The following is a 26030-nucleotide window of genomic DNA, read 5'->3' on the forward strand; positions in this document are numbered from 1 at the left end:
TCCGAGTGATTTTCCAGCTTTTTTTTCTATGATGTTGATATGTTCACTAAAGGTAAGTTTTTCATCCAATGTAACTCCTAATAATTTTGGATTAGGATTGTATTTAATTGGTTGGTTTCCTAACACAAGGTGTACTGTTCCTGGATGCTTTTTATTTCTTGAAAAAATACAGTATTCTGTTTTATTTGTATTAATATTTATTCTCCATTTTTTGCTCCAATTCATGATTGTATTTAATAATAAATTCATCTTGAGTTTTTAATCTTATTTCCTCTAAATCGTTACCAGTATTCCAAAAGGTACTGTCATCAGCAAATTTGCATTTTCCCGCCTTTACTTTTTCAAAAAGGTCAATTACAAAGATATTAAAAAGTATTGGTGAAATGACTGACCCTTGTGGTAGACCAGTTTCAGTCCTACACCATTGTCCTTCGTGTTTATTTACTATACATCTGGAGTACCTTTCATTTAGAAAAGCCTGTATCCATTTCCATATTTTTCCTTTAATTCCATATTGGTGTAATTTTACCAATAATCCTTCTCTCCAAACACTGTCATAAGCCTTTTCGAAATCAATTAGAACTGCTAACGTAAAATTATCTAAATTAAATCCATCCAGTATAGATTGTGTTAAATTTAATAGTGCATTATTATGTCCCGTACGATAGTTAAGGTCTTTTATCCAAACGCACCTATTGTTATCTATAGACATTCGGACCTTTTCTTGACATTACCATATAATGCATTGGTTACCATTGACGTCACAGTTGTTTAGAAATGGCCGCCTAGGACTATTGGAGCCAGTGCCCTGAAATTTTCGATTGGTACATTTAAAAGTAAGCGCAAGGAAAGCTATGTACATAACAAATAATTAAGATAAATAGTCTCAATAAATGATTTTTGATTGTAGCATAGCTCTTTGCTTCTGAATAAAGTAATGATAGTAGGTGGCAGTTTGCCAACTTCGAAATCATAAACAGGTTGGGAACAAACCCTCTATATGGTGATTATACCTGTATAGAGGGATAATCCTTCTATAGAGGGGTAAATTTATCCCTCTATAGAGGGGTATTTTTGTTTAGACTGGATTTAAATCAAAATAGGGCAGAATGGCATTCTCTACTTATTATGTCAGTAACCTGGAACAGTTGATGCACCAATTGATGTACTTAATTTAATATGCACATTCCCAGTTTGATGCTTATCTGACTAAATATAAAATCTATTGTTCACCATGATTGAAAGCTGTGATGATCAGGTAAATTCTACTCACTTATGCCTCACTGAACAGAATTTCTATTGTTAGATTTAACATGAAATTTAAAGGTCAACTATTCCTTTTGTTGTTGATCAGGTGTTCAGATAGGTATACAATAGATTGCAAGTTTTGTCACTTTAGCAGAAAACTGGTTATCCCAATTTTTAGTAAAGTGCATATGTTGATGCATATAATGCTAGAGATTATAGCCAATATAACTAGAAAATGCCATTCTGCCCTAATTTGCTTTCAATCCAGTGCAAACGAAAATACCCCTCTATAGAGGGATAATTTTATCCCTCTAAAGAAGGATTATCCCTCTATACAGGTATAATCACCATCCAGGGGGTTTGTTCCCAACCTGATAAACGTCCAAAATTATGAAGAAAAAATTTCAAAGTAATTAAAAATGATGAACGAATCTGTTGTCTACAAGGTACTAGAAGGTATTTTTTTTATTGATTAAAAGTCTATTTTAATATCCAACTGCAGTCTGTGACTTACACAAGAAACAATTTAAGTGCCTGTGGTGCGTAGCCAATGTAGCAAGTCAATACGGCTCTTCACGGTTAGTTCGGCCTTATTGGATAGGGAGCAGATTTTCATAATAGAGGTAAAAATGGTGTGAAAAATACGGGAAAACATCATTAAAACAGAGCTGTTGCTTGGAAACATGCATAAGATTTCCCATACTTTTGTAATGGTGGTCACTTTGTTTACTTGTTTATTCTATCTATTTGGGGAAACTGGTTAACTTTAGAATTATTTATAGTTCCGTAATTCTTTCTTCCGAAACCGGCCATGAAATTATCCTTGTCGGGACTTCCTGTTCTGGCACGTACCCGGCCGGGCTCGTTGTCCATAGGAATTAACTATAAGTATGACGTCACTCACCGGGTTCGGGGCAGTCCACACTAAAGATTTGAAATGAGCAGACGCTCATACCCTTTGGCTTTCAAATATGGAACTTTATTTGGATAAGTAGACGTACTTTGTCCAATATCTTAGAACTTGGGTAGACAACGGGAAAACGAAGCCAGTGGAAACTTCCACTCCCTTTACACTTTCATACTATTTCCACCTCTTTCCAAAAAACCTATCCAATACATGCAATATGGCCGAACTAACCGTGAAGAGCCCTATTATTTTTGAATGAAAGTAGTTCAAATATTGTCATGTCATATTTTTTCGTATCATCCATATTTTATCGGTTTCGACGTCACACTTATATTGTGGCGGGTTTTCCAGTTCCAGTATATTTGGAACAACAACAACACTACAACTTAACAACTTTAAAACATATTCAAAGTCGTTTTAAAAGACGCTAGAACAAATTTAATAAAACGGCCCAGGTTAGTCATTTTTATTTAATGCCAAAAATATGCCTTATTAGAATAGTCGTTGAGCAATATTCTGAGGGATTACATAAAGAATAGCTATATCGTCTGCCTCCCCGACATCAGATCTTCAAGACATGTGACTGTCATGTGTTTTTTTGGTAATTTTTATTACAAACGAGCGTGTTAAAATTATCATGTTTTTTTTTTATAAAATGGCTGTTCAAAATCCATTTATTCAATATTTTATTGACAATTCTTTTTATACATCCTTGATACACGAAAATGAAAACAGTCTTAACTTTTTATATGGGGACAAAGTCCCCTATTACAGTAAAAAAATTCAATAAAAAAAAAAAATCTGGAAAATTTCCCAAATTTTTCATTGTACTAATGAACTCAAAATTGGGAAAATTTTATTTTTGTCGCGTTTTTGAATTTCCGGATCAGCGCAGAAATCTACTTCCGTTTCCCGTCTTGTTTACATGAGACTTTGAATAAAATGTATATTTATCAGTCCAAGAAAGGAACTAATACTAAATTCATTTTTAAAAAAATGTTTGTTATTAAAAAAACGTTACCTGATGACAGCGTTTCTTTGTTTACATTGAATATGGCGTCATAACTTAAATAACGTCACAACTAAAATCCCTATCAACAGAACCAAAATCGGAAACGTTACGGTATTTCCGTTTCTCTTTTTAACATTGTTGATTTAAAAAAAAAATCATAGACTTCATCCCCATTCACAGGTAATTCCTGCCTCATATTATTTAAACCCTAAATTTTAAAAACTGCATTTTGTTTTAAAAAAAAATAAAGTCCTTTGTAGAAACCAGGTGTCAATTGGAAATAAATGAAAATGTAACAATTTCAGCACATGGAACACTAACCTAAAACTATTTACTATTTATTTCTAGTACTGAAAAGTATTGAATAACTTTTAATTTATTATGATTCAAGCGAGCACCAGAACCACGACTTTAGAAAACACTAATTTTCGGATAATATAATCATTTCCTGTCCGTGAACTGATCCAATTTTTAATTCATACGAAAACATGTGACGCCGTTTTTTTAACATTTCAAAATCGCAAAGTAATCGGAAAAGGGTTAAAAATCGAAGTAAGCCTTGCCAAAAAACTAGATACCTAAAACAATTCGATAGGACATGCTATTCAAATTTGAGTAAACACCTGAATAAAAACTCAATGTTCAGTGAAAACCGTAAGCAGTGAAAATTGTTATTAGTACGAAGACACATCACATGATGATACATGTATACTAGTGAAGCCCTGAACTGGCTGAAGAGTGTCTTAAGTCACTTGCCACGAAATTCCAGAGCGTCTTTTTACCACAGAACACTCCAAATATACCACAGAATACATATTACAAAAAAAATACTGAAAGGCTGTACATAGAACATGGCGGCCTTTGAGATTTCCGTGGTCACCATATTGGATGTACACACTAAATTTTAAAAAGTTTTTAATGAACTTATCTGCTCTCTGTAAATCATTTATAAGTTATAAAATACATTGATAATATACTATTATTTAATAATCAATGTTTAAAAGTCACCAATATGTGCTAATATTAAATTTTCAAGTGTTATTCGGTCATTACAAGTGTTATTCGGATATTAACAGTGTTATTTGGTCATTCACGGTACCAACTACTGAAATATACTTTAAAATGTTAAAAATACAAATCTATTAAAGCTAAGAATTATATTATTTTTTTTTAAATTTTACAAGTATGAATGGGTACAGATAATTGTAGAACTGGGCATGCTCAAAAAGACAAAATAGGACTAATTAGGCATGCTCAATTCAGCAAGTTTTATAAGTTCTGAATGCTATTAGCAAAATGCAAGAAATACATATACCATTTCTAAAGGGCTTTGCATATAAAATTTGGAGAATATCCGAAATATTGTCAAATGATTGGAGAAGATACATATACACACACAACATAAGAATAAAAAAAACATTCATTAAACTTGAACTTTTTGACAATTAAAAACAGATAGTTTTACTTTATAATAATTTTTTTGGCACAGAATTGTTTTATATTATAACTTTAAGGGAAAAACTTTGACATACAAACATTAGCCAAGTTTAAATATTTCTACCGGTAGAACTACATTGTAGGCTTAACAAATTACTTTAATCACTTTAATAAAGTATATTAATTTGTTAATTATTAATGACTTAATTTAAATGTCATACTTACCATTTTTGGGATACGATTGCTTTTAAGCAATCTGTATACTTATACCATTGACAGACTCAGGGCCATGCCGTAACGTCAGCCGTTTTATTCTAAACATCAAGGAACATCTCAGATTCTTGAGATTGTCTTGCTTTATAATTAAATGGTATAAAAACAAAAGAATTAAATTTAAACAACTGTCCTATAATGTTCTTCTCATAATCTTCATGTTTTGATATTTCCCTTGACTTGTATGCGTGTTTTTAACAACATGGAAAATCAGAATTAAGCAGTATTTATATTTAGTGTTTTTATAAATTTAGAAACACGTCAGAGGGAATTCCCCAGTTTTGATAACAAATTGCGAGAGTTCTCTGAATTCCGATCGATAATCTATTTCTGTCATATAAGAACTGAAGTGGAGTTTTCTTATAATATAATAATAATTCTTTATTTGCAAAACAGATTATATGTCACCGTTATGAAACTGATATTTGATATTGTACTTCCATAAAGAAATGGAGGTCGTTTAATTAACATTTAATATACGTCCTTGCTATAAATCTCAAGTCTAGGGTTTGTTTAGGTAATTATACGCATGCATATAGTTTTCTTGACTTGAATGGTTGCTCTGGATTCCCCACTCCATTGATTAATTTGAAACTCACAAGATCCTTTCTATGTCTGTCTGTTATTGAGGGTTATTGTTATTACATAACAAGTCGATTTTTGTTTTTTACTTAAAGAAGTCAAAACATGTATTTATTATATTATAAAAATTGTTTTAAATTTTAGACTTATCTAAGTCAGAAAATGACAGAATTGTTTAGGTCTAATTATGTTGATGAAAAAACTTAATTAGGGCCCCACCTTTAGGCGGGTCGCACTATAGTGATCAGTCTGTCCGTCCGTCCGTCTGTAACACTTAACTTTGTGTCCGCTCCATATCTAGAGAACCATTATGATTTCATACTTTATACTGTACATGTTTATTAACCACCACCAGAGGGCGTGTCATGATGTATGTACAACTTCCTAGGTGAAAGGTCAAGGTCAAAAAACTTTGGTTTCAGTTGACAACCCTGTGTCCTGTGGTAAAGATTGTGTCCGCTCCATATCTAGATAATCTTGAGAACCGTTATGATTTCAAAGTTTATACTTGACATGTATATGAACCAACACCAGAGGGTGTGTCATAATTTATGAACGACTGCCTAGGGCAAAGTTCAAGGTCAAAAACTTTGGTTTCAGTTGACAACCCCATGTCCTATGGTAAAGATTGTGTCCGCTCCATATCTTGAGAACCGTTATCATTTTAAAGTTTATACCAGAAATGTATATAAACCAATATCAGAGGGTATGTCATAATTTATGTACAACTTCATAGGTCAAAGGTCAAGGTCAAAAACTTTGGTTTCAGTTGACAACCCCATGTCCTATGGCAAAGATTGTGTCCGCTCTATATCTTGAGAACCGTTATCATTTCAAAGTTTATACTTGACATGTATATAAACCAACACCAAAGGGTGTGTCATAATTTATGTGCAACTTCCTAGGTCAAAGGTCAAGGTCAAAAACTTTGGTTTCAGTTGACAACCCCATGTCCTATGGTAAAGATCATGTCCGCTCTATATCTTGAGAACCGTTATCATTTCAAAGTTTATACTTGACATGTTTATAAACCAACACCAAAGGGTGTGTCAGAATTTATTTACAACTTCCTAGGTCAAAGGTCAAGGTCAAAAACTTTGATTTCAGTTCACAAACCCATGTCCTATGGTAAAGATACAATTTTTTAATGCACATTATTCACAGCGGGGCCCACAGAGACGGCTCCCATCTCAATGAGATCTAGTTTTACTTGGTGGCCAAAGTACACCACCTATGACAGCAAAAACCTGTCTGAGAGTTCACAAGGACTTGAGCTACCTATATTTAATTATCTAATTGAACATTCTTTATACTAAACACAGATGTTTTACCTCATTAAGTGTGGTTCCAGGTGGTTGCATTGTAAGGTTAATTAACATTATCTCCGATTTTTTAGACTCTCATTCATATTTTTCTTTAGAAGACAAAGCATTGTCTTTCAGTGTTGTCATTATTTGATTTAGATGCATGACCTTTTTATAAATATGTGTGGGTCTTGAAGTTAACCAATTTTGATAACTTATCGACTTGAAGGAGTCAATATTTGCAACTTTTTGAATCTGGTCAATTATTTCTTGCTTAAAAATGTTTGACTTATAAAATTCGTATTTTGTCTTGCATTAAAGGGAGACAAATCCTAAAACTTACTAATTAAGACCTATGAGTCAAAAGCAGATTCAGACTTATTTATGTCTGAGCTTCGACTGATTATATTAAAACCGATCGCAATTTAAAACAGAGGAATGTGTACGGAATGGGGTTCCACCTAGAATTCACGTAGGAAAATAGGTGATAAGTTATGAAGTGAAATACCTTCTCTCACTCTCAGTGACTGCTGTGTGCCTGCTGTGGAAAGTAAACTTGGAATTGATAGTACAAAAATAAAGGCTTTAAGCACAATAAGTACATTATTCATACACTTCAGGAGCAACTTTGACCAACCGAGGCCCCCATAGTACCCATGCTTGTTTTAACTCCAGTCTGGGTACCAGAGTTGTGTGTGAGAGGGTGAAAATCACCCTTCTGATGTACTGACATTTTTAGTGTCCTGAGTGAGGATCGAACTCGGGACCTTCAGCACTGTAGCCATGGGACTTAACCACTAGACCACATACTCACAACGAATAACTATTTAGATTACGTAAATTACATTTTACGAGCAATTTTTACATGTGCAGTTGAATTATTTTTGAAAATAATACTAATACATGATGAAAACAATGGCAATCGTATCCCTCAGAGCAATCTGCTCTTTGATTGTTATTTATTGTTACAACCCTCAAAATAAAATTTATAAAAAAAAAAGTAACAAAAAAACCTGATGAACAAGATGAATTTAACAAATGATTACAAAATGCATCTAAACATTTCTAAAAATGAATTAAAAATTGCAAATAAGATTCACATAAAATTGGAAATGGGGAATGTGTCAAAGAGACAACAGCCGAAGCCCACCAATGGGTCTTCAATGTATTCAAATATAAATGATCTTTGTACATGTATATTATGGTTTTAATAGTTAGGGATTTACATATGAATTTAATTGACCATTCAGTTTGGGGCGTAGCGATAGTGAGTCGAACCTAAAATAGAAAAAAAAATTTAATTGAATAATGAATATCAAATCATAAAAAGAATGAACAATACCACAATCAATAGTGTCTGAAGTATTAATATTGCGAATTTCTGTGGTAAATTAAGGGTGTTCTGTACATGTGGTATATTTTGAGTGTACTCAGAACTTCTGTGGTATTCAGTGGTATTCTGTGGTGTTCTGTGGTAAAAAGATGCTCCCACGAAATTCTCCAGAATTTTCAAGTAATTTACTGTAAGCTTGTATGATACTACAAGTAATCTTTATTTACTTGAAGAAGTAAACAAAATATTTAAGTTAATTATAATTTATTAATATAATGTTTGAATAAGCTCGCCTTAATTTTCTAAATTTTTTACTGGTAGTTGTAAATAAAATGTTCCATCCCACAAAAGTTCTCCAGTTTCATGAGTTTTCAGATGTAAAATCATGCCACTAACAAATTTTCTCAGGATTATAGGTCATTATTTTTTATAAGAGTTCAATGTTTCATCTCATTAATTCAACTAAGAAACTGATTGCACTATGATTTTAAGTATTTGTGCAAGGCCTTCAAAAATTGCTTCTTGGGGGCTTGTAAATGAGGAAGATAACAGACAAACAATTTGCTTTCTTCAAAAAAAGAATTGTAATCATAAACCCAAATGCCTGTTTGATACGAAAGATCAGATCATAGTTCAATAAATTGACTTATTCATTTATCATGAAAGGGCATATACATGTATGTAGTTAACACAAAGGGCCAAGTGAGCTTTTCTCATCACTTGGAGTCCATATTCATCGTCCTTCGTTAACTATTTCAAAAATCTTCTCCTCTGAAACTACTTAGCCAAATTTAAACTTGGCTGCAATCATCATTCATTTGGGTATCTAGTTTGAAACATGTGTCTGGCAACCCAGCCAACCAACCAAGATGGCCGCCATGGCTAAAAATAGAACATGGGGGTAAAATGTAGATTTTGGCTTATATCTCTGAAACCAAAGAATTTAGAGCAAATCTGATGTGGGGTGAAGTTGTTTATCAGGTCAAGATCAATCTACCCTGAAATTTTCAGATGTGGCCAAAAAAAATTATATGTCTGACTTTTTTTAATGATTGGATTATTTCCCTTGTTATTGATTGGAAAAAAATGGCGGCAAAATGTTTATTTCATCACACGAGTCGCGAATTTCCTTAAAACAGCTATCATATTCATGATTATGAACATTGGGATGTAACAGGCAACACTATCTTCACTTTTAACACAAGTTCAGTTTATTTTTCACTTTACGACGGAAATAAAATGGCTTAGGGTCGGCCCTCAAAATAGGGTTGGTCGCAAGGTTGGCAAAAAAGCGGTCAATACTAGTTTTGACCATGCCAGTGGTAAATACCGGTATTTACCGGGAAATACTGGCAAATACTGGCAAATACCGGCAAATACTGGTCGATTGAAATTTTGAGTTGTCATTACTATAAAAACTGCTCTTTACTCAATTATAATTACTATAAATAATAAATATAGGAAGTGTTCAAATAATTTTTAATGCTTTCAAATCTATTTCTATTGTAAATTCAAACAGGGATCTATATTGATTAATGTGTACATAATATCATAGTAAAAGATCAAAACTTTTTGTCCCTGCTTCAAAATTTCTATTTCCAGCATAAAGAAGGTTTTGTCACACAGTTAAATAGACAGGAAATAATTTATTGTTTAAGGGAGTCTTCATATATCACTTTTATTACTTTCAACCCATGTACTGTCAACTTTTATTGGGGGCTGTTGTTTTAGTAATTAAATTTTCACACCTAGCATTGCCAGGTGATACAGGGTTCTCGCTAAGGATTTTGAAGGCGAGTCCAGGGACTCGTCATTTTTGGCCATGATGAGTACAACAGCAAGAAGAAAATGTTTATTGCAATATAATATAATATTAAAGTCTCCATTTTCTAACAGAGCAATGAAATGACATTAAATTCAGATCACTTTTAAATTTTTGCCATTAAATGACGATATTAGTGTTAAACTATGTTCAGTTTATACAAAATATTTCAATCTTGACGTATCTGTGGACTCACCAGTTTTGAAAATGGTGAGTCCAGCCAGATTTTGATGAGTCCAGGACTCATGGACTCGCCTTAGTGAGAACCCTGTGATAGGTAAAAAGACACATGTAACTTCATTTACCTTAAATTTTAATTACCTGTAAAATCCTAAATTTTGAATAAAAAATATATATTGATTTATAAATGTTGAAATAATATGTAAATTTTTATATTTATCTTAAGCATGTTAAGTATACAATATAAAATTCATAATAACTAAATTTTAAATCAGTAGGAATAAGTGTTATAAATGAATAAAACATATCAAATTCATTACTTTTATAAGCTGACACATTCATAAAGGCTAAAGTTTAAGTATAATTGACTTTTTATCAAGTTTTTACTTCAATTAATAGTAAAAACAACCATGGAAATTTGAATCGACCAGTATTTGCCAGTGTTGACCACTTGGGGAGTATTGTCCGGGGCGGTAAATACCGGTAAATACCACTGGTAAATACCGGGGGTGGTATTTACCGCCCAACCTTGGTTGGTCGGGTAACAGTAAACAGACATACATGTACATTTCTTTTTGGCCTGAATTGGATTATCACTTATTTGGTTGCTGCCCCTGAATTGGTAATTTTATGGAAATTTTGCGGTTTTGATTATTATCTTGAATATTGTTATAGATAGAGATAAACTGTAAACTGCAATAATGTTCAGCAAAGTAAGATCTACAAATAAGTCCACTTGACATAAAATTGTCATTTGACCCCTTAAGGAGTTATTGCCCTTTATAGTCAATTTTTAACAATTTTTTGTTATCTTTTACAAAAATCTTCTTCTCTGAAACCAGTCATACAAATTTAACCAAACTTGTCCACAATCCTCATTAGGGTATCTAGTTTGAAAAATGTGTCTGATGACCCCACCATTGAACCAAGATGGCCAACATGGCTAAAAATAGTACATAGGGTAAAATGCAGTTTTTGGCTCAGATCTCTGAAACCGAAGTATTTAGAGAGAAATCTGATGGGATAAAATTATTCATTAGATATCTATCTGCCCTTAAATTTTCAGACCAATCAGGCAATCCTTTGTAGGGTTGCTGCCCCTGAATTGGTAAATTTAAGAAAATTTTGCAGCTTTTGGTTATTAATTGTTTCTATATGAAGGTATAGTTGCATTTAATCACAGATGTCCCTTATTTAACACATCCAAAAGGCGTTTTTTAAATACTGTTCAAATTTCCAGGGTTAACTGCATGACATATTTTGATGAGATTTATAAAAAAAAAATAAGGACTCAGGGGGAGATGGGGTGTGATTGTCAATGAGACAATGATCCACTAGAGTTCATATGAAGAGGATATATAAGCAATTATAGGTTCCATAAGGCATTCATGGCTGTATCTTTATTCTGTTTTTCAATTTGTTTCCACTGATGACAGTATAAAATAATTCATAATTTTTCTTAATACATACAAAAAGTCATGTTCTTATTATACAGTCATACAGTAACTTGCCTTTAGTTGAATAACACTCCAGTTGTGCAAAAGGTGTTTTATCAGGTATTTATTAATCTATGTGGAACTCATTTAAAAAAAATTCAAATGACCCTTTCCTTAAATGGCAGAATAAACCTAATTGGGGATTCCTGTTAAACTGGTAATGGACAAATAGAACGTAATATGTAACTTGTTTATGAGTCCTGGGTTTCTTAAACTAATTTTCATATTCTGGTCATCAATCAATCTAAAATGAAATTCAAAACAGTGTGGCTGTGGCCATTGATTGACACATTAAATTCATCCATTGACTGGGACAATTTAGGTGAACGTTTTTATGTAACGACCATTGCTCACTGTGTACTTTTTAAAGACACTTTTAAACTAAAAAAATAATCAGAAATAACACGATGTTTTGATTTATATCAATTATATAAATCAAAACATAAAGGTTATTCCTGATTAATTTTTCGAATTATTTTATAATTAAAGGCGTTAAGAAACCTTTGGTGACCCCACAGTTTAAATGTCTATCGTAGGTACATCGTGAACAGTGGTCGTTACAGACAAACGTTCACGTAAATTGTCCCAGTCAATGGATGATTTTTAATGTGTCAATCAATGGCTACAGCCACACTGTTTTGAATTTCATTCTATTACCAATTAAACTAATTTTTTCTTGTATAAACATAAAATTTTATGTTTTGAACTTTTGACTTAAATATATGTTTTTCATGTGTTAAACATTTGGTTTTTTTTCTGGGACATACAGAGTTTTATGACTATGGATGTATGTTAATCTAAAAGTTCTAGGTGTATTTTTTCATAAAATGTTATATACAACTTAATAATTAGTGAAAATACTACCACCAAACACAAATGAAGGAAGAATTTGGTATTGTCAGCTGATACTGAGTTTTGATCCTTTATAAACTGTAAAATTACTAGTAGTGTTGTCAACGGTTAACTTTACTGGATAACAGTTGGAAGGGCTGAATATCGAATACCAAAAACGTTATCCGGTTAACCAGACTTTTTTCAATTTTAATAGATTTGATATAATTAATGTGTATTAAAATCATTAAATAATTATACCCCCGCTTTAAAAAAGGGGGGGTATACTGTTTTACCTCTGTCTGTCCGTCCGTCCGTCCATCAGTCCGTCAGTCCGTCCGTCAGTCAGTCCGTCCGTCCCATGAAACTTTCGTCACATTTTTCTCAGGAACTACACATCCACCCTTTCTGTAATTTGGTATCAACATTTATATATGTCAGCCATACCGTGTGATGCGTTTTCAGATTCATCACTTGACAACTTCCTGTTTACCGAACACTTGTCTGATTTTACACATGATAGCCAAGTTGAAAATTTTCGTCACATTTTTCTCAGGAACTACAATACAAGGATTTCTGAAATTTGGTTTCAGGATTTATATAAGTCAGCTATACCGTGTGATGCGTTTTCAGATTCATCACTTGACAACTTCCTGTTTACCGAACACTTGTCTGATTTTACACATGATAGCCAAGTTGAAAATTTTCGTCACATTTTTCTCAGGAACTACAATACAAGGATTTCTGAAATTTGGTTTCAGGATTTATATAAGTCAGCTATACCGTGTGATGCGTTTTCAGATTCATCACTCGACAACTTCCTGTTTATCGAACACTTGTATGATTTTACACATGATAACCAAGTTAAAAATTTTCGTCACATTTTTCTCAGGAACTACAATACAAGGATTTCTGAAATTTGGTTTCAGGATTTATATAAGTCAGCTATACCGTGTGATGCGTTTTCAGATTCATCACTCGACAACTTCCTGTTTACCGAACACTTGTATGATTTTACACATGATAACCAAGTTAAAAATTTTCGTCACATTTCTCTCAGGAACTACAATACAAGGATTTCTGAAATTTGGTTTCAGGATTTTTATAAGTCAGCTATACCGTGTGATGCGTTTTCAGATTCATCACTCGACAACTTCCTGTTTACCGAACACTTGCATATTTTTACACTATTAATATTATCCACTTGCGGCGGGGGTATCATCAGTGAGCAGTAGCTCGCAGTTTCACTTGTATTGTTCTATTAATAAATTATCTTAGTAGCAAGATCAATTGTCCAGTATGTTGATTGCTATAGTTATTTAAAAAAAAATTAATTAAAACTTACTAGACAACTTGTCTATCAGCTAGGGCCAATATCTTAAGTTCACATAATTAATTAGTATTCATGTTTTTAAAACAATTACTTTAAATCAGTAATCCGATAATATTTTACGATTTACTTTATTATTTAATTTTTTATCTAATATTGCAGTGACACATCTAAATGTCCACCTCCGTAGTGCAAAGTTTTCCATACTTTAAACGAAATGCCAACTCAAAAATTGTGAAAGGCAAATCAATATGAAAGTAATTAATGTAAACATGCCTTCATCATATGAAATTAAAAAAACACTCCACATTACTTTCTGAGACATCAAGAGAAAATGAAAGAATCATTGGTTTCTGACATTTTCAATTCAGCAAGATCAAGGAGGTTTTTATACGACCACAAAAATTGAAAATTTTTATACGGCCGAAAAATTAAAAATTTTTTGGTCGTATATTGGTATCACGTTGGCGTCGTCGTCGTCCGAATACTTTTAGTTTTCGCACTCTAACTTCAGTAAAAGTGAATAGAAATCTATGAAATTTTAACACAAGGTGTATGACCACAAAAGGAAGGTAGGGATTGATTTTGGGAGTTTTGGTCCCAACGTTTTAGGAATTAAGGGCCAAAAAGGGCCAAAATAAGCATTTTCTTGGTTTTCGCACTATAACTTTAGTTTAGGCCTAAAATAAAATTTCATTTGTTTGGCATTGCCGCCGACCCACTGAAAAACTTGCCGCCCAAATAATATTATTTGCGTTTCAGAAATTAATTTTTTTTTATTTAAAAAAAAATCGAAATTGTGCCGGAATTTGATCGTATCCGCCGAGTTTGTTCCTGGCTTTACTTATTTCAAATCACGATCTTAAAAGCGCTTGCCTTACACAGTATTGGGAGCAAACATTTAAATGACATGGAATAGAAAAGGTTTGCCAAAAGTAATGTCAAAGAGGCCGGCAGGGGAAAGCATCAATGCATTGGTTAAGGGAGATGGATTTTATCAAAAATCAAATGTTCAGCTATTCTTTGAAAGAAACGTTCTGAGAGACCTTGTAGAGGACTCAAGTTTTATCTTTTGTAAAGGCTAAAAGCAGAAACAGATGATTTCTGCTCGACTTTGTCGCTTCATGAGATAGAAGTTTTTCACCGGGACATCACAGAACAAATATGCGTGGCTCTTACATTTGTTGAACTTATTAAATATTTGAAATGTATCATTGACAAATTTTCCCTTGAACCAGAGAACAAAGTATCTACTATAGTCAGAACCACAATGATGCATTCAAGATAATTATGGCTGTAAGCACTAAAGCCCATAGACCAAAACGGTCCCAGATTTACAGGTTTATAGTAGTTTTGTACCAGTAGATGCTAGCCTGGTACAAAACATACATATTTTAAAGACTAGCATCTTGTGTCAATTGAAGTACTTCCCCCTTTTCTTGCCTTTCTTCTTAACATGAATAAAATAATTCTTAAAACATAAAAGATACTGACAGAAACATATTTATAAATGTATCTAGTGTACTAGTGATGAATAAAATCCCTTCCTTTTACACAATTCTAAGGGCTCATTAATTTATCTGTATTCATGTAATGCATGTCCAGATTTCTGTTAATCAAACAAGCATTACAACCCATAATTTATTTATCTGCAAAAATTGTCTGTCCTGCTGCATATTTCCATTTTGAATTTATCATACGTTTTAAACCTATAGCCCTGAAAAACCTTGCACTAATGGATAATATTAGTATAAACACAATGTTTATTTGTGCCAACCTTCCAAATTTTTAATATTTTGCTATCCTTATTTGGTACAGATCCTATATCCTCAAAACTTATCAGGGGCAGTAGGCGTGTTTGTATGGTAGTTCGTCACACCTTTCATGTATGATTTCTAGCCTCTAGGTATTGGTTTGAGCCCTAGTTGGGCAGTTGCAAAATTAAGGTTTGATTTTCATGTCATATGTGATAAGGTTAGTCAGTTTCTTCCCGCAGGTTGCCGCCGTTTTCCTTCAAGTACTACGGATTAATAGTATGCCAACAAAACTGACTGCCATTAAATTACATACGGTGTAGAAAGTGATGTTTATAAAACCAAAGCAAACAATAAAAGTTTTAAATCTTTGTCCATTTGTACAATGAGCCGTAGTGGTTGAGCCATTTAACTTATGGTAATTTTACCAAACTGTGACCACAAGATGTGACATCAGGCCTCTGTTCAATTGGCAGTCCCACAATAAAAGTTCAATTTTCACGTCATACATTGTACATTTTATATGGTTAATTTGTCAGTTTCCTGCCTCAGTTCTGTGTTTTTTTCTGGGTCCTTTGGTTAACTCTGCCAACAAAACTGACTGTCTTACATGAAATTATCCATATGATGTAGAATGTGACATTGACGGTTGACCCCGTTCAAAGAAACCACCAGCATGTACACACAACAATGCTGCAATGCTTTAGACAACATTGGTCTAGAGACTTCATGATTTACATGTATAAAGCTTTTAAATGTAAAAAAAAAAAAAATCCCTACCTACCTACCCACCTGCTGATAGTGTGAGTCGGCAATGCCAAACAAACAATTTTTTAAGGGTGGCCTTAAGTAAATAGAAATCTATGCAATTTTTGACACAAGGTTTATGACCACAAAAGGAAGATTGGGATTGATTTTGGGAGTTTTGGTTGCAACAGTTTAGGAATTAGGGGCCAAAAAAGGGGCCAAATAAGCATTATTCTTGGTTTTCGCACAATAACTTTAGTATAAGTAAATAGAAATCAATGAAATTTAAACACAAGGTTTATGACCTCAAAAGGAAGGTTGGGATTGATTTTGGGAGTTGATCATGAGGTCCCAACAGTTTAGGAATTAGGGCCAAAAATGGGCCCAAATAAGCATTATTCTTGGTTTTCCCACCATTACTTTAGTATAAGTAAATAGAAATCTATGAAATTTAAACACAAGGTTTATGACCATAAAAGGAAGGTTGGGTTTGATTTTGGGAGTTTTGGTCCCAACAGTTTAGGAATAAGGGGCCCAAAGGGTCCAAAATTGAACTTTGTTTGATTTTATCAAAAATTGAATAATTGGGGTTCTTTGATATGCCGAATCTAACTGTGTATGTAGATTCTTAATTTTTTGTCCCGTTTTCAAATTGGTCTACATTAAGGTCCAAAGGGTCCAAAATTGAACTTAGTTTGATTTTAACAAAAATTGAATCCTTGGGGTTCTTTGACATGCTGAATCTAAAAATGTACATAGATTTTTGATTATTGGCCCAGTTTTCAAGTTGGTCCAAATCGGGGTCCAAAATTCAACTTTGTTTGATTTCATCAAAAATTGAATAATTGGGGTTCTTTGATATGCCAAATCTAACTGTGTATGTAGATTCTTAATTTTTGGTCCCGTTTTCAAATTGGTCTACAATAAAGTCCAAAGTGTCCAAAATTAAACTAAGTTGATTTTAACAAAAATTGAATTCTTGGGCTTTTTTGATACGCTGAATCTAAACATGTACTTAGATTTTTGATTATGGGCCCAGTTTTCAAGTTGTTCAAATCAGGATCCAAAATTATTATATTAAGTATTGTGCAATAGCAAGAAATTTTCAATTGCACAGTATTCAGCAATAGCAAGAAATCTTCAATTGCACAGTATTGTGCAATAGCAAGAAATCTTCAATTGCACAGTATTGCGCAATAGCAAGAAATGTCTAATTGCACAATATTGTGCAATAGCAAGAAATTTTCAATTGGAGTTATCTTTTTTTGTCCAGAATAGTAGTTGAATCAACTTAAATCATTGTTTTATACAATATACAATGTATATTCACTTTTACTACCAACTGATAAATCAAAACAATCTTTACCATTCAGTGATAATAAGCACTTTATTTACATTTTAATATTTTATGATGTATTTAAATGAGTAGTTATTGTTGCAAACTCCATTAGAAATTTGAATTGAGATCAGTTTTGGAAAAAGGGAAAGGGGGATGTGAAAAAAAATGGGGGAGGGGGGGGTTAAATTTTTCTCATTTCAGATTTCATAAATAAAAAGAAAATTGCTTCAAACATTTTTTGAGAGGATTAATATTCAACAGCATAGTGAATTGCTCAAAGGCAAAAAAAATATTTTAAGTTCATTAGACCACATTCATTCTGTGTCAGAAACCTATGCTGTGTCAACTATTTAATCACAATCCAAATTTAGAGCTGAATCCAGCTTGAATGTTGTGTCCATACTTGCCCCAACCGTTCAGGGTTCAACCTCTGCGGTCGTATTAAGCTGCACCCTGCGGAGCATCTGGTTCATTTTTTTAATCTGAATTTATTACAAACACCATTTTTGTCTTATTAAAAGTCAAATTTCGCCAAGAATCCTCACAGACAAGCCCCATAATGCCAAAGGACAAACTTCAAATCATCGTATTATAAAAATGTACATTTGTAGGGTACCATAGATGAGGCCTTCAAACATCAACTCAAAGTACCAGTTAACCGGTTAATCAGTCGAACGATTATCCGAGTAACTGGTTCAGGGCAAAACTGTACAATTTGACAACACTAAAAATTTCAGAATGTATTCTAAGTTGGGGGCAGATGTACCCCATGAACTCATTCTTTCATTTTTGGGTTACAATTTTTTGTTTAAGCTCATTATATTAGCCCAGGACTTTTTTAGTAACAGGATACTTTTAATCCTGAAGGAAACTTCTAGCCCAGCAAAACACACCTGCAAGGCTTTGATTTTTTTTAGCCAGTCAGATAATTTGTTTATATTCTGATTTCAATCATGTAGCAGAAGGCAATCATAACATGGTAATTATTTAGATATCATAACAATGATTGACTTAAAATTATTGTTAAAACTTTAAAAGAAATTATACTTTTCACATATCACATAGATTTGACATTAATTATTACATAGAAAGTGTATAGGAAATGTTCAACATACAAAATGTATGTATCTCACAATGAAGTGTACTTCTATTATCTAAACCTCATGAACTTTACATTTCTTTTTGTAGCATTAGGTAATTGAGTCATTTGAGGCAGTATAATACTTGATTGTTGTAACATAGAGAATGGAACAAGATCCAAAGAAAAAAGGTATAAATTAATATAAATTATTCCAATCAGTACTTTTGTCTCTGCAGTAGTTTTTATTGATAACTTCTATAAGTGACAGATGACAAGCAGCTGATAGCCAAAAGCATCAAGTTGGAATCGACTTAGCTATCAAACAATTTCAAAGTAAAACAGTCTGTTCATCTGTTAATGTTTTATCATACCACTTATAATTTTATCAGTTGGAAATAACACATCATGGATTAGATTATAGTTATAAAGAAGATAGGAGGTTGCCATTTTCAGTCAATTAACAATATCATTTTATTCTAGAGAACAAGTAAGTTTGCCTTCTTTTAGTCTTATTTTAATCCATGATAAGTAATGGATGCTGAAAAGACTGTTCTTGTGTAGACATTTTAAATCTTAACCTTTATTAAAAGGAAATAAACTTAATGGGCATGATAATAACTTGATACTTGATGTTTAGATCGTAGGAGACAAAAGAAGATGGACAGTAAACCTGATAGTATGAAACCTTCAGTTTCAGCAGAAGGTCGACAACAATCAGCAGCAGTTGAGAATGAAACAGGAAAACCTGTTGTTGCACCACCACAAGGTAAAAATGTATAAAAAATGCTGCTTTTTATGGCCCACCTACAATAGTAGAGCTGCATTATGTTTTCTGGTCTGTGCGTCCGTCTGTCCTTCCGTCTGTCTGTCCGTCCGTTTGTTCTTTCAGGTTAAAGTTTTTGGTCAAGGTAGTTTTTGATGAAGTTGAAGTCCAATCAACTTTAAACTTAGTACACATGTTTCCTATGATATGATCTTTCTAATTTAATTACCAAATTAGACTTTTTACCCCAATTTCACGGTCCACTGAACATAGAAAATGATAGTGCAAGTTTCAGGTTAAAGTTTTTGGTCAAGGTAGTTTTTGATTTAGTTGAAGTCCAATCAACTTGAAACTTTGTACACATGTTCCTTAGGTTATGATCTTTCTAATTTATATGCCAAATTATATTTTTTATCCCAATTTCACGGTCCACTGAACATAGAAAATGATAATGGGAGTGGGGCATCCGTGTACTATGGACACATTCTTGTTTGATCTTTGTATTTCCAAGGTCTAAGAAGATCCAATTTATATTGTAATTATTTTTCATCCAAATACAAGCTTTAGAAGAAAGAAAAAGATACTAAGAGAGAATTAAAACCCATAAATCGAAAAAGAAAATATGACAAAAAACAATGAAAAGACGAAACACAGCATAACAGATAAAAAACCAGTCTTGATTCTAAATATCATGAATACAGAAGCTAGTCAGTACAAGAATCAATCATGTCATATAAATGGATATTTGCCTATATAAATTGTCTGATTAATTTTGTTTTAATATACACAGAGAAATACACTGTATCCTGGAATACAGAGTAAGACTTCACATTAATATGTATGCACTATCAACATGTTTGTGATGCTGAAAATTATTTTTGTTATTCTTTATGTCAGACGAAGAATTTCCAACAGAAATTAGAAAGGAAGAGCCAAAAACTGAAACCAAAAGAACAGTTGAAGTAAGTACAGGGAAACTTGATTTATGGATTAATGTTATTTGAATCATCTGTTATTGTTTTTATATATTCAAAGATGTTACCAGCAAAATATTAAAACATCATCTTTGACATTTTTTTTGAGTGACACATTTTACATGTTTATCTTTCAAGACAAAGTTTTAGATATTTATCATCTTTATTTTAACAGATATAAGAGGTGCAACATCGCCAACATGTCATTTTTATACGACCGCAAAAATTTTTGCGGTCGTATATTGGTATCACATTGGTAACCACAAAAGGAAGCTTGGGATTGATTTTGAGGGCTTTGGTCCTTAAGGTTTAGGAATAAGGGGCCCAAAGGGGCCCAAAACAAGCATTTATCTAGTGTCAGGACAATAAGTTGTGTATAAGTATTTCAATTGTTCTGAAATTGTACCTGAATGTTTAATACCATAAGAAGAAGGTTGGGATATATTGTAAGGGTTATGGGGCAAACAGTCTAGGAATAAAGGACAAAAAAGGGGCCAAAAACAAGCATTTTTGTAGTTTCAAGACAATAAATTGGAGTTATCTTTCTTTGTCCAGAATGGTTGTTGAATCACCTAAAACCAATACTTTATGAAATCTTTGAAAATTGGAGTTATCTTTCTTTGTCCAGAATAGTAGTTGAATCAACTTAAGTCAATGCTATATACAATGTACAATGCAATATTCACTTCACTACCAACTGATAAATTAAAGCAATCTTTACCATTCAGTGATTAAAAGCATTTTGATTACTAATCTAGAGTTATGCCCCTTTACAAGTGGAAAAATTGAAGATTTTTTTAGTTTCTGTTCTCTTAACTTAAGTTTGTCTTAACTAAATTTAATAAAATGTGTCTATAATGCTTATTACCTCTAAACTCAGTTTAAGTTAAATTTTTGGCAGCTTCACTTTTACAGTTCTGTTATGTCCCTTTATAACGTTATATGCTAGAGGGGGCATCGTCTCTGTCCCTTTGGACACATTCCCCATTTATTTTTTTAGAAGTTACTATTAATTAATATTAATTTTAACCATGACTGTATGACATTTTATATTTTAATATTTTATGATGTATTTAAATAAGTAGTTATTGTTGCAAACTCCATTAGTATTTGGATTGAGATCATTTTTGGAATAAAGGAAAGGGGGAGGTGAAAAAAAAATTGGGAGGGGGGGTCAATTTTTCTCATTTCAGATTTCAGAAATTAAAAAGAAAATTTCTTCAAATATTTTTTGTTTGAGAGGATTAATATTCAACAGCATAGTGAATTGCTCAAAAGCAAAAACAAAATTTTTAAGTTCATTAGACCACATTCATTTTGTGTCAGAAACCTATGCTGTGTCAACTATTTAATCACAATCCAAATTCAGAGCTGTATCAAGCTTGAATGTTGTGTCCATACTTGCCCTAACCGTTCAGGGTTCGACATCTGTGGTTGTATAAATCTGCGCCCTGCAGAGCATCTGGTTCATTACTGTACATATAAATTCTGATCACCAGAATTATAAATAAGAAGTTAAGGTAGTTCATCTTGAATTGTACAATCACAGTAAATAATCCGTCAAGTTCTTTACCCAAGAACGAAAGTCACTTATCAGGTCAAGTTTTAGCTCACTTGCCACAGGTTGAAATGAGCTTTCCTTATTACTTGTCGTCCTTTGTCAGTCATCATTGTCCATCTTCATCTATTTACTTTTACAAAAATCTTCTCTAAAACTATTGAGCCAAATTTAACCAATCTTGGCCAGAATCATAGTTGAGGTTTGTAGTTTAAAAACTGTGTCCAATAACCTGCCAACCAACATGGCAAACATAGCAAAGATAGAACAATTGTCCATATACATCAAAATTGTCAGATGACTTTTTAAGGGAGATATTTCCCTTAAATTTCCCTTTTTTTTCATTTTTGCACATTATCTTTAAATCTTTAAAAGATAGAGAGGAACTTTAAAATGAAAAAATGATCAGCAAGACAAGTTCTAAAAATAAGTAAAAATCATCAAGTCAACGTTTTATGAGAGTTTTGGTCCTTTGATGATGATTTTTACCAATTTTTTGCATAATTGCCCTATCTTAAAAATTATGATAGATTTATATATAAAAATATGTATATATATGAACTTAGATAAGCAAAAATTATCAGCAAGACAAGGTCTAAAATTAAGACAAATAGAGGAAATCGTCTGAGGACTCCTTATTAGAGGTATTACCCTTTAATGTTGATTTTCACCTCTTTTTTGTGTTGTGCCTTATAGGATAAAAAATTGATAAATAAACACTTTTAATCACAAAAATCATCAGCAAGGCATGATTTACTAACAAGCAGCTACAGTTAGCAGACTCTCAATATTTATATTAGTGATTGCCTTTAAATGAGGATTTATTTTGTTATCCTTGTTTGTGTTTTGAGCAAAACTGAAGACTTTTGAGAAAAAGTAAACAGACTAAATGATCAGTAAAACAAGATCAACAAAACAGATTTTTGTCATGATCTCTATTTTTGTCTACAATGTTGAAAAGTGTCCTTTGTTGAATATGCACTAGATTAAGGTTAACAACACAAGCCTCTAGTTTTGAAACCAAGAAAGCTCACTTTAGTCAGTATAATACTGTAAAAGGCCAACTATTTATTTTTATGTGATTTTTGATTGCTATTTACTAGATATCATATATCTTTTCAATACTCATACATTTTTCAGGTTGAAAAAAGAGAACATCAAACAACAGAATTTACAATGGTTGATCCAAAGGAATATGGCATTGAAATTGAGGAAGAGGAATTTAAATTTGGTAAGAATTTTCTTAATATTTAAGTTAACCATTTAAACATAAGCATAAGACTACTATCATGACTTTAGATCTGTAATGTTTTGATAAAGCAATGTTTTTTGCAGTCATACCACATCTCCAGACTCAGTGGCCTTATTTCTATTTTAAGTGTCTGTTACACAATCAGTAAGACATTTAAACTGTCTTAATTATTTCATCAAAGGTATATTCAAAAGTTGACGTTAATATCTTTTCAGCTTTAAAAAAATGCATTATCTTAATACCTTGATAAAACTGGTTGTTCATTCTTATAGACTTACAGCAGCTTTTCTACAGTCCATAATTGTATATTGTCAACCTTTTGTAATGCATATTATTCTTGCCAGATGTTTGTCTCGCTTGACGGAGTCAAAAAGCAAGACTTAGGTATGCTGTTGAAGACTTTGGCAATGGGGGCAAGGTCAATGATGTACTAGTTTGTGATTTGGTCTTGTTTATGGTGAATCAAATTTGGTATGCAGTTGTCTAAGCATTGGCACATCTCATTTGATTTCCATGGCAATTACTTGGCCTTGTCCCCCTCAGTCATGGTCTATTGACTTTGAAACTTAGACTCATTTTACATGTATTAGTTTGTGATAAGGTCATGATCAGTTTATTCGGAACTAACTAGTTGTAGGTCAATGATATTTGGTATGCAGTCGTATAAGCACATCTCATTTACATGGATATTGTTTAGCCATGTACCTCAGTTATGGTTCATTGACTTTGAACTTTTGCCTAACTTATGTAACATGCTATAATTAAAGTATTGATATTTTGATTTCAACATTTGCATAATCAAAATTACAAAAATATGAGACATGTCTCTGTGATAACAGTTTATTATGACATTTATATCCAGTTCAATTTCAGAAATATCTGGAACAAGTTTGACCATCAGCACTAAATAACTATTTTTACCTTGGTTATGGCCCTTGGGAATTGAAGTTATAACGAATCTTATCTAAAGCTTATATATCTTGTATGTTATAATTATCTATGTAAAAGTATAAATATATTAGAATTTCTGTCCTTGGACGATAACATTTGTGTAACATGTGTAAGGGTGGCTACATTGGAATTCTGTTCCTTTTCTGATTGATGGATTTTATTTGTTATCCACATAAAATAGTTTTATTTTTAGATATGTGAAACACTTAAAATATATAAGTTTGTGATTTTTGTGTGATTGACATAGGTTGATTCATTTTCATTATTTATTTGAACAAAAATCAATTCGATATTAATGCAGGTTTTTGGGCATCTTCTTTGAATACCTACGCTATTCAACAGTGAAATTAAAGTAATTTTAATTTGATGTTTTTTTTAAAGTTTTCCATGAAGAAAGTTTAATTAAAAATCAAAAATAGATTTTACGAAAAATCTGTCAAAAATATGAAGATGAGACTTTTCAATGATAATTTTTCATTTTTTGTGAAAAAAATGTCAAAAATGCATTAAATATGTACGCAAGACTTTTCATAGGATCATTAAGTGTCCTTCTTATTTATATTATACACTTGTAATTTAGAACCTCCACAAAGAGATGACACATTACCAGACCTACGTAGACTGATGGACTCATTAGAGGATGGCCAAACCGACTTGGAGGCAAAAGACGACCCTCCAGCACTTTTTACAGGACCAACACACATACCAAGTTATACCAAGATTTCAGGTAAGAAAAGGAAAAGTTTTCCAGACTAACTTACAAACCAAGTTATATTTAAATTTCAGGTGAGAAAATGAAAAGTTTATAAGAACAACTTACAAACCAAGTTATATTAAGATTTTAGGTGAGAAAATACAAATAAAATTGAGAATGGAAATGGGGAATGTGTCAAAGAGACAACAATCCGACCATAGAACAGACAACAGCAGAAGGTCACCAATAGGTCTTCAATGTAGCGAGAAACTCCCGCACCCAGAGGCATCCTTCAGCTCGCCACTAAACAAATATATATACTAGTTCAGTGATAATGGACGTCATACTAAACTCCAAATTATACACAGGAAACTAAAATTAAAAATCATACAAGACTAACAAAAGTCTACTAGACCAAAACACATGCAGAGCTGTGTATTTACATGATTGACCAATAAAAACAATAAAAAAAACAAATTCATTTGTCAACTTTCTAAAATAAAAGTGTTCAAAAAACCTAATAATGCACAGGAGAACCAAATTAAATATCAAACCTATGCGATCTTGACCTTTCTAGCCTCTGTTCAGTGAATAATTTACCCTACCAATAATTTACAAAATCGTTGTCATGTAATTAATTTTTTTTGTAACTTTGGGAAATTTACTTTCTTTCTTAAATTAGAGCAATCAATCAAAAAGCTATCATGGTCTCTGCTGGAATTTCTAAATTGTTTGACCCTTTCTCAAATTGTGTATCGCTAGTGAAACCAGAGGCACTAGTTGATAAAATTTCCTTCACCTGACCACAAGATGAGTCAAAGAAGGAGGAACAAAGCATTGTTCACACTCAAATTGTATAGTATATTGAATAGTATGACAACAAACCAGCTGCCTGTGGCACCGTTACCACCTTGGTGTCCTGTTTGTACATTCCTGCATTTGTGTGAGGGATTTTGGTTCAAGCCCTATCCAGTCAAACCAAAGACTTGAAAATTGAAATTAATTATTTGATTCATTCTTGCTTAGTACATAGGCAATAAGCAAGGAAAGCAAAGAAAGTTGGAATTGATGAGGCAATAAAAACAAATATTTCACTCAAATATGTAAAAAATAATGTGTAAAAACCCAAATTTGTAATTCTTATCCAGAGCACTGCTTAACT

The 26030-nt window shown here is 32.4% G+C and overlaps 1 protein-coding gene across 1 annotated transcript in view; it reads left to right on the forward strand.

The window, feature by feature from the left end:
* Nucleotides 1-748: 748 nt before the first annotated feature.
* LOC143054082 (uncharacterized) overlaps nt 749-26030 on the forward strand; it is a 52560-nt gene continuing 27278 nt past the window's right edge. Inside the window, exons 1-6 of the mRNA XM_076226966.1 lie at nt 749-836; nt 18784-18865; nt 19314-19442; nt 20337-20401; nt 23112-23202; nt 24755-24901. Of these exons, the coding sequence (XP_076083081.1) occupies nt 18841-18865; nt 19314-19442; nt 20337-20401; nt 23112-23202; nt 24755-24901 (457 nt within the window). The 5' untranslated portion in view covers nt 749-836; nt 18784-18840. The remainder of the gene's footprint in view (nt 837-18783; nt 18866-19313; nt 19443-20336; nt 20402-23111; nt 23203-24754; nt 24902-26030) is intronic.

The sequence above is a fragment of the Mytilus galloprovincialis genome, chromosome 12 (genome assembly GCF_965363235.1).
Source record: "Mytilus galloprovincialis chromosome 12, xbMytGall1.hap1.1, whole genome shotgun sequence".
Classification (NCBI taxonomy): Eukaryota; Metazoa; Mollusca; class Bivalvia; order Mytilida; family Mytilidae; genus Mytilus; species Mytilus galloprovincialis.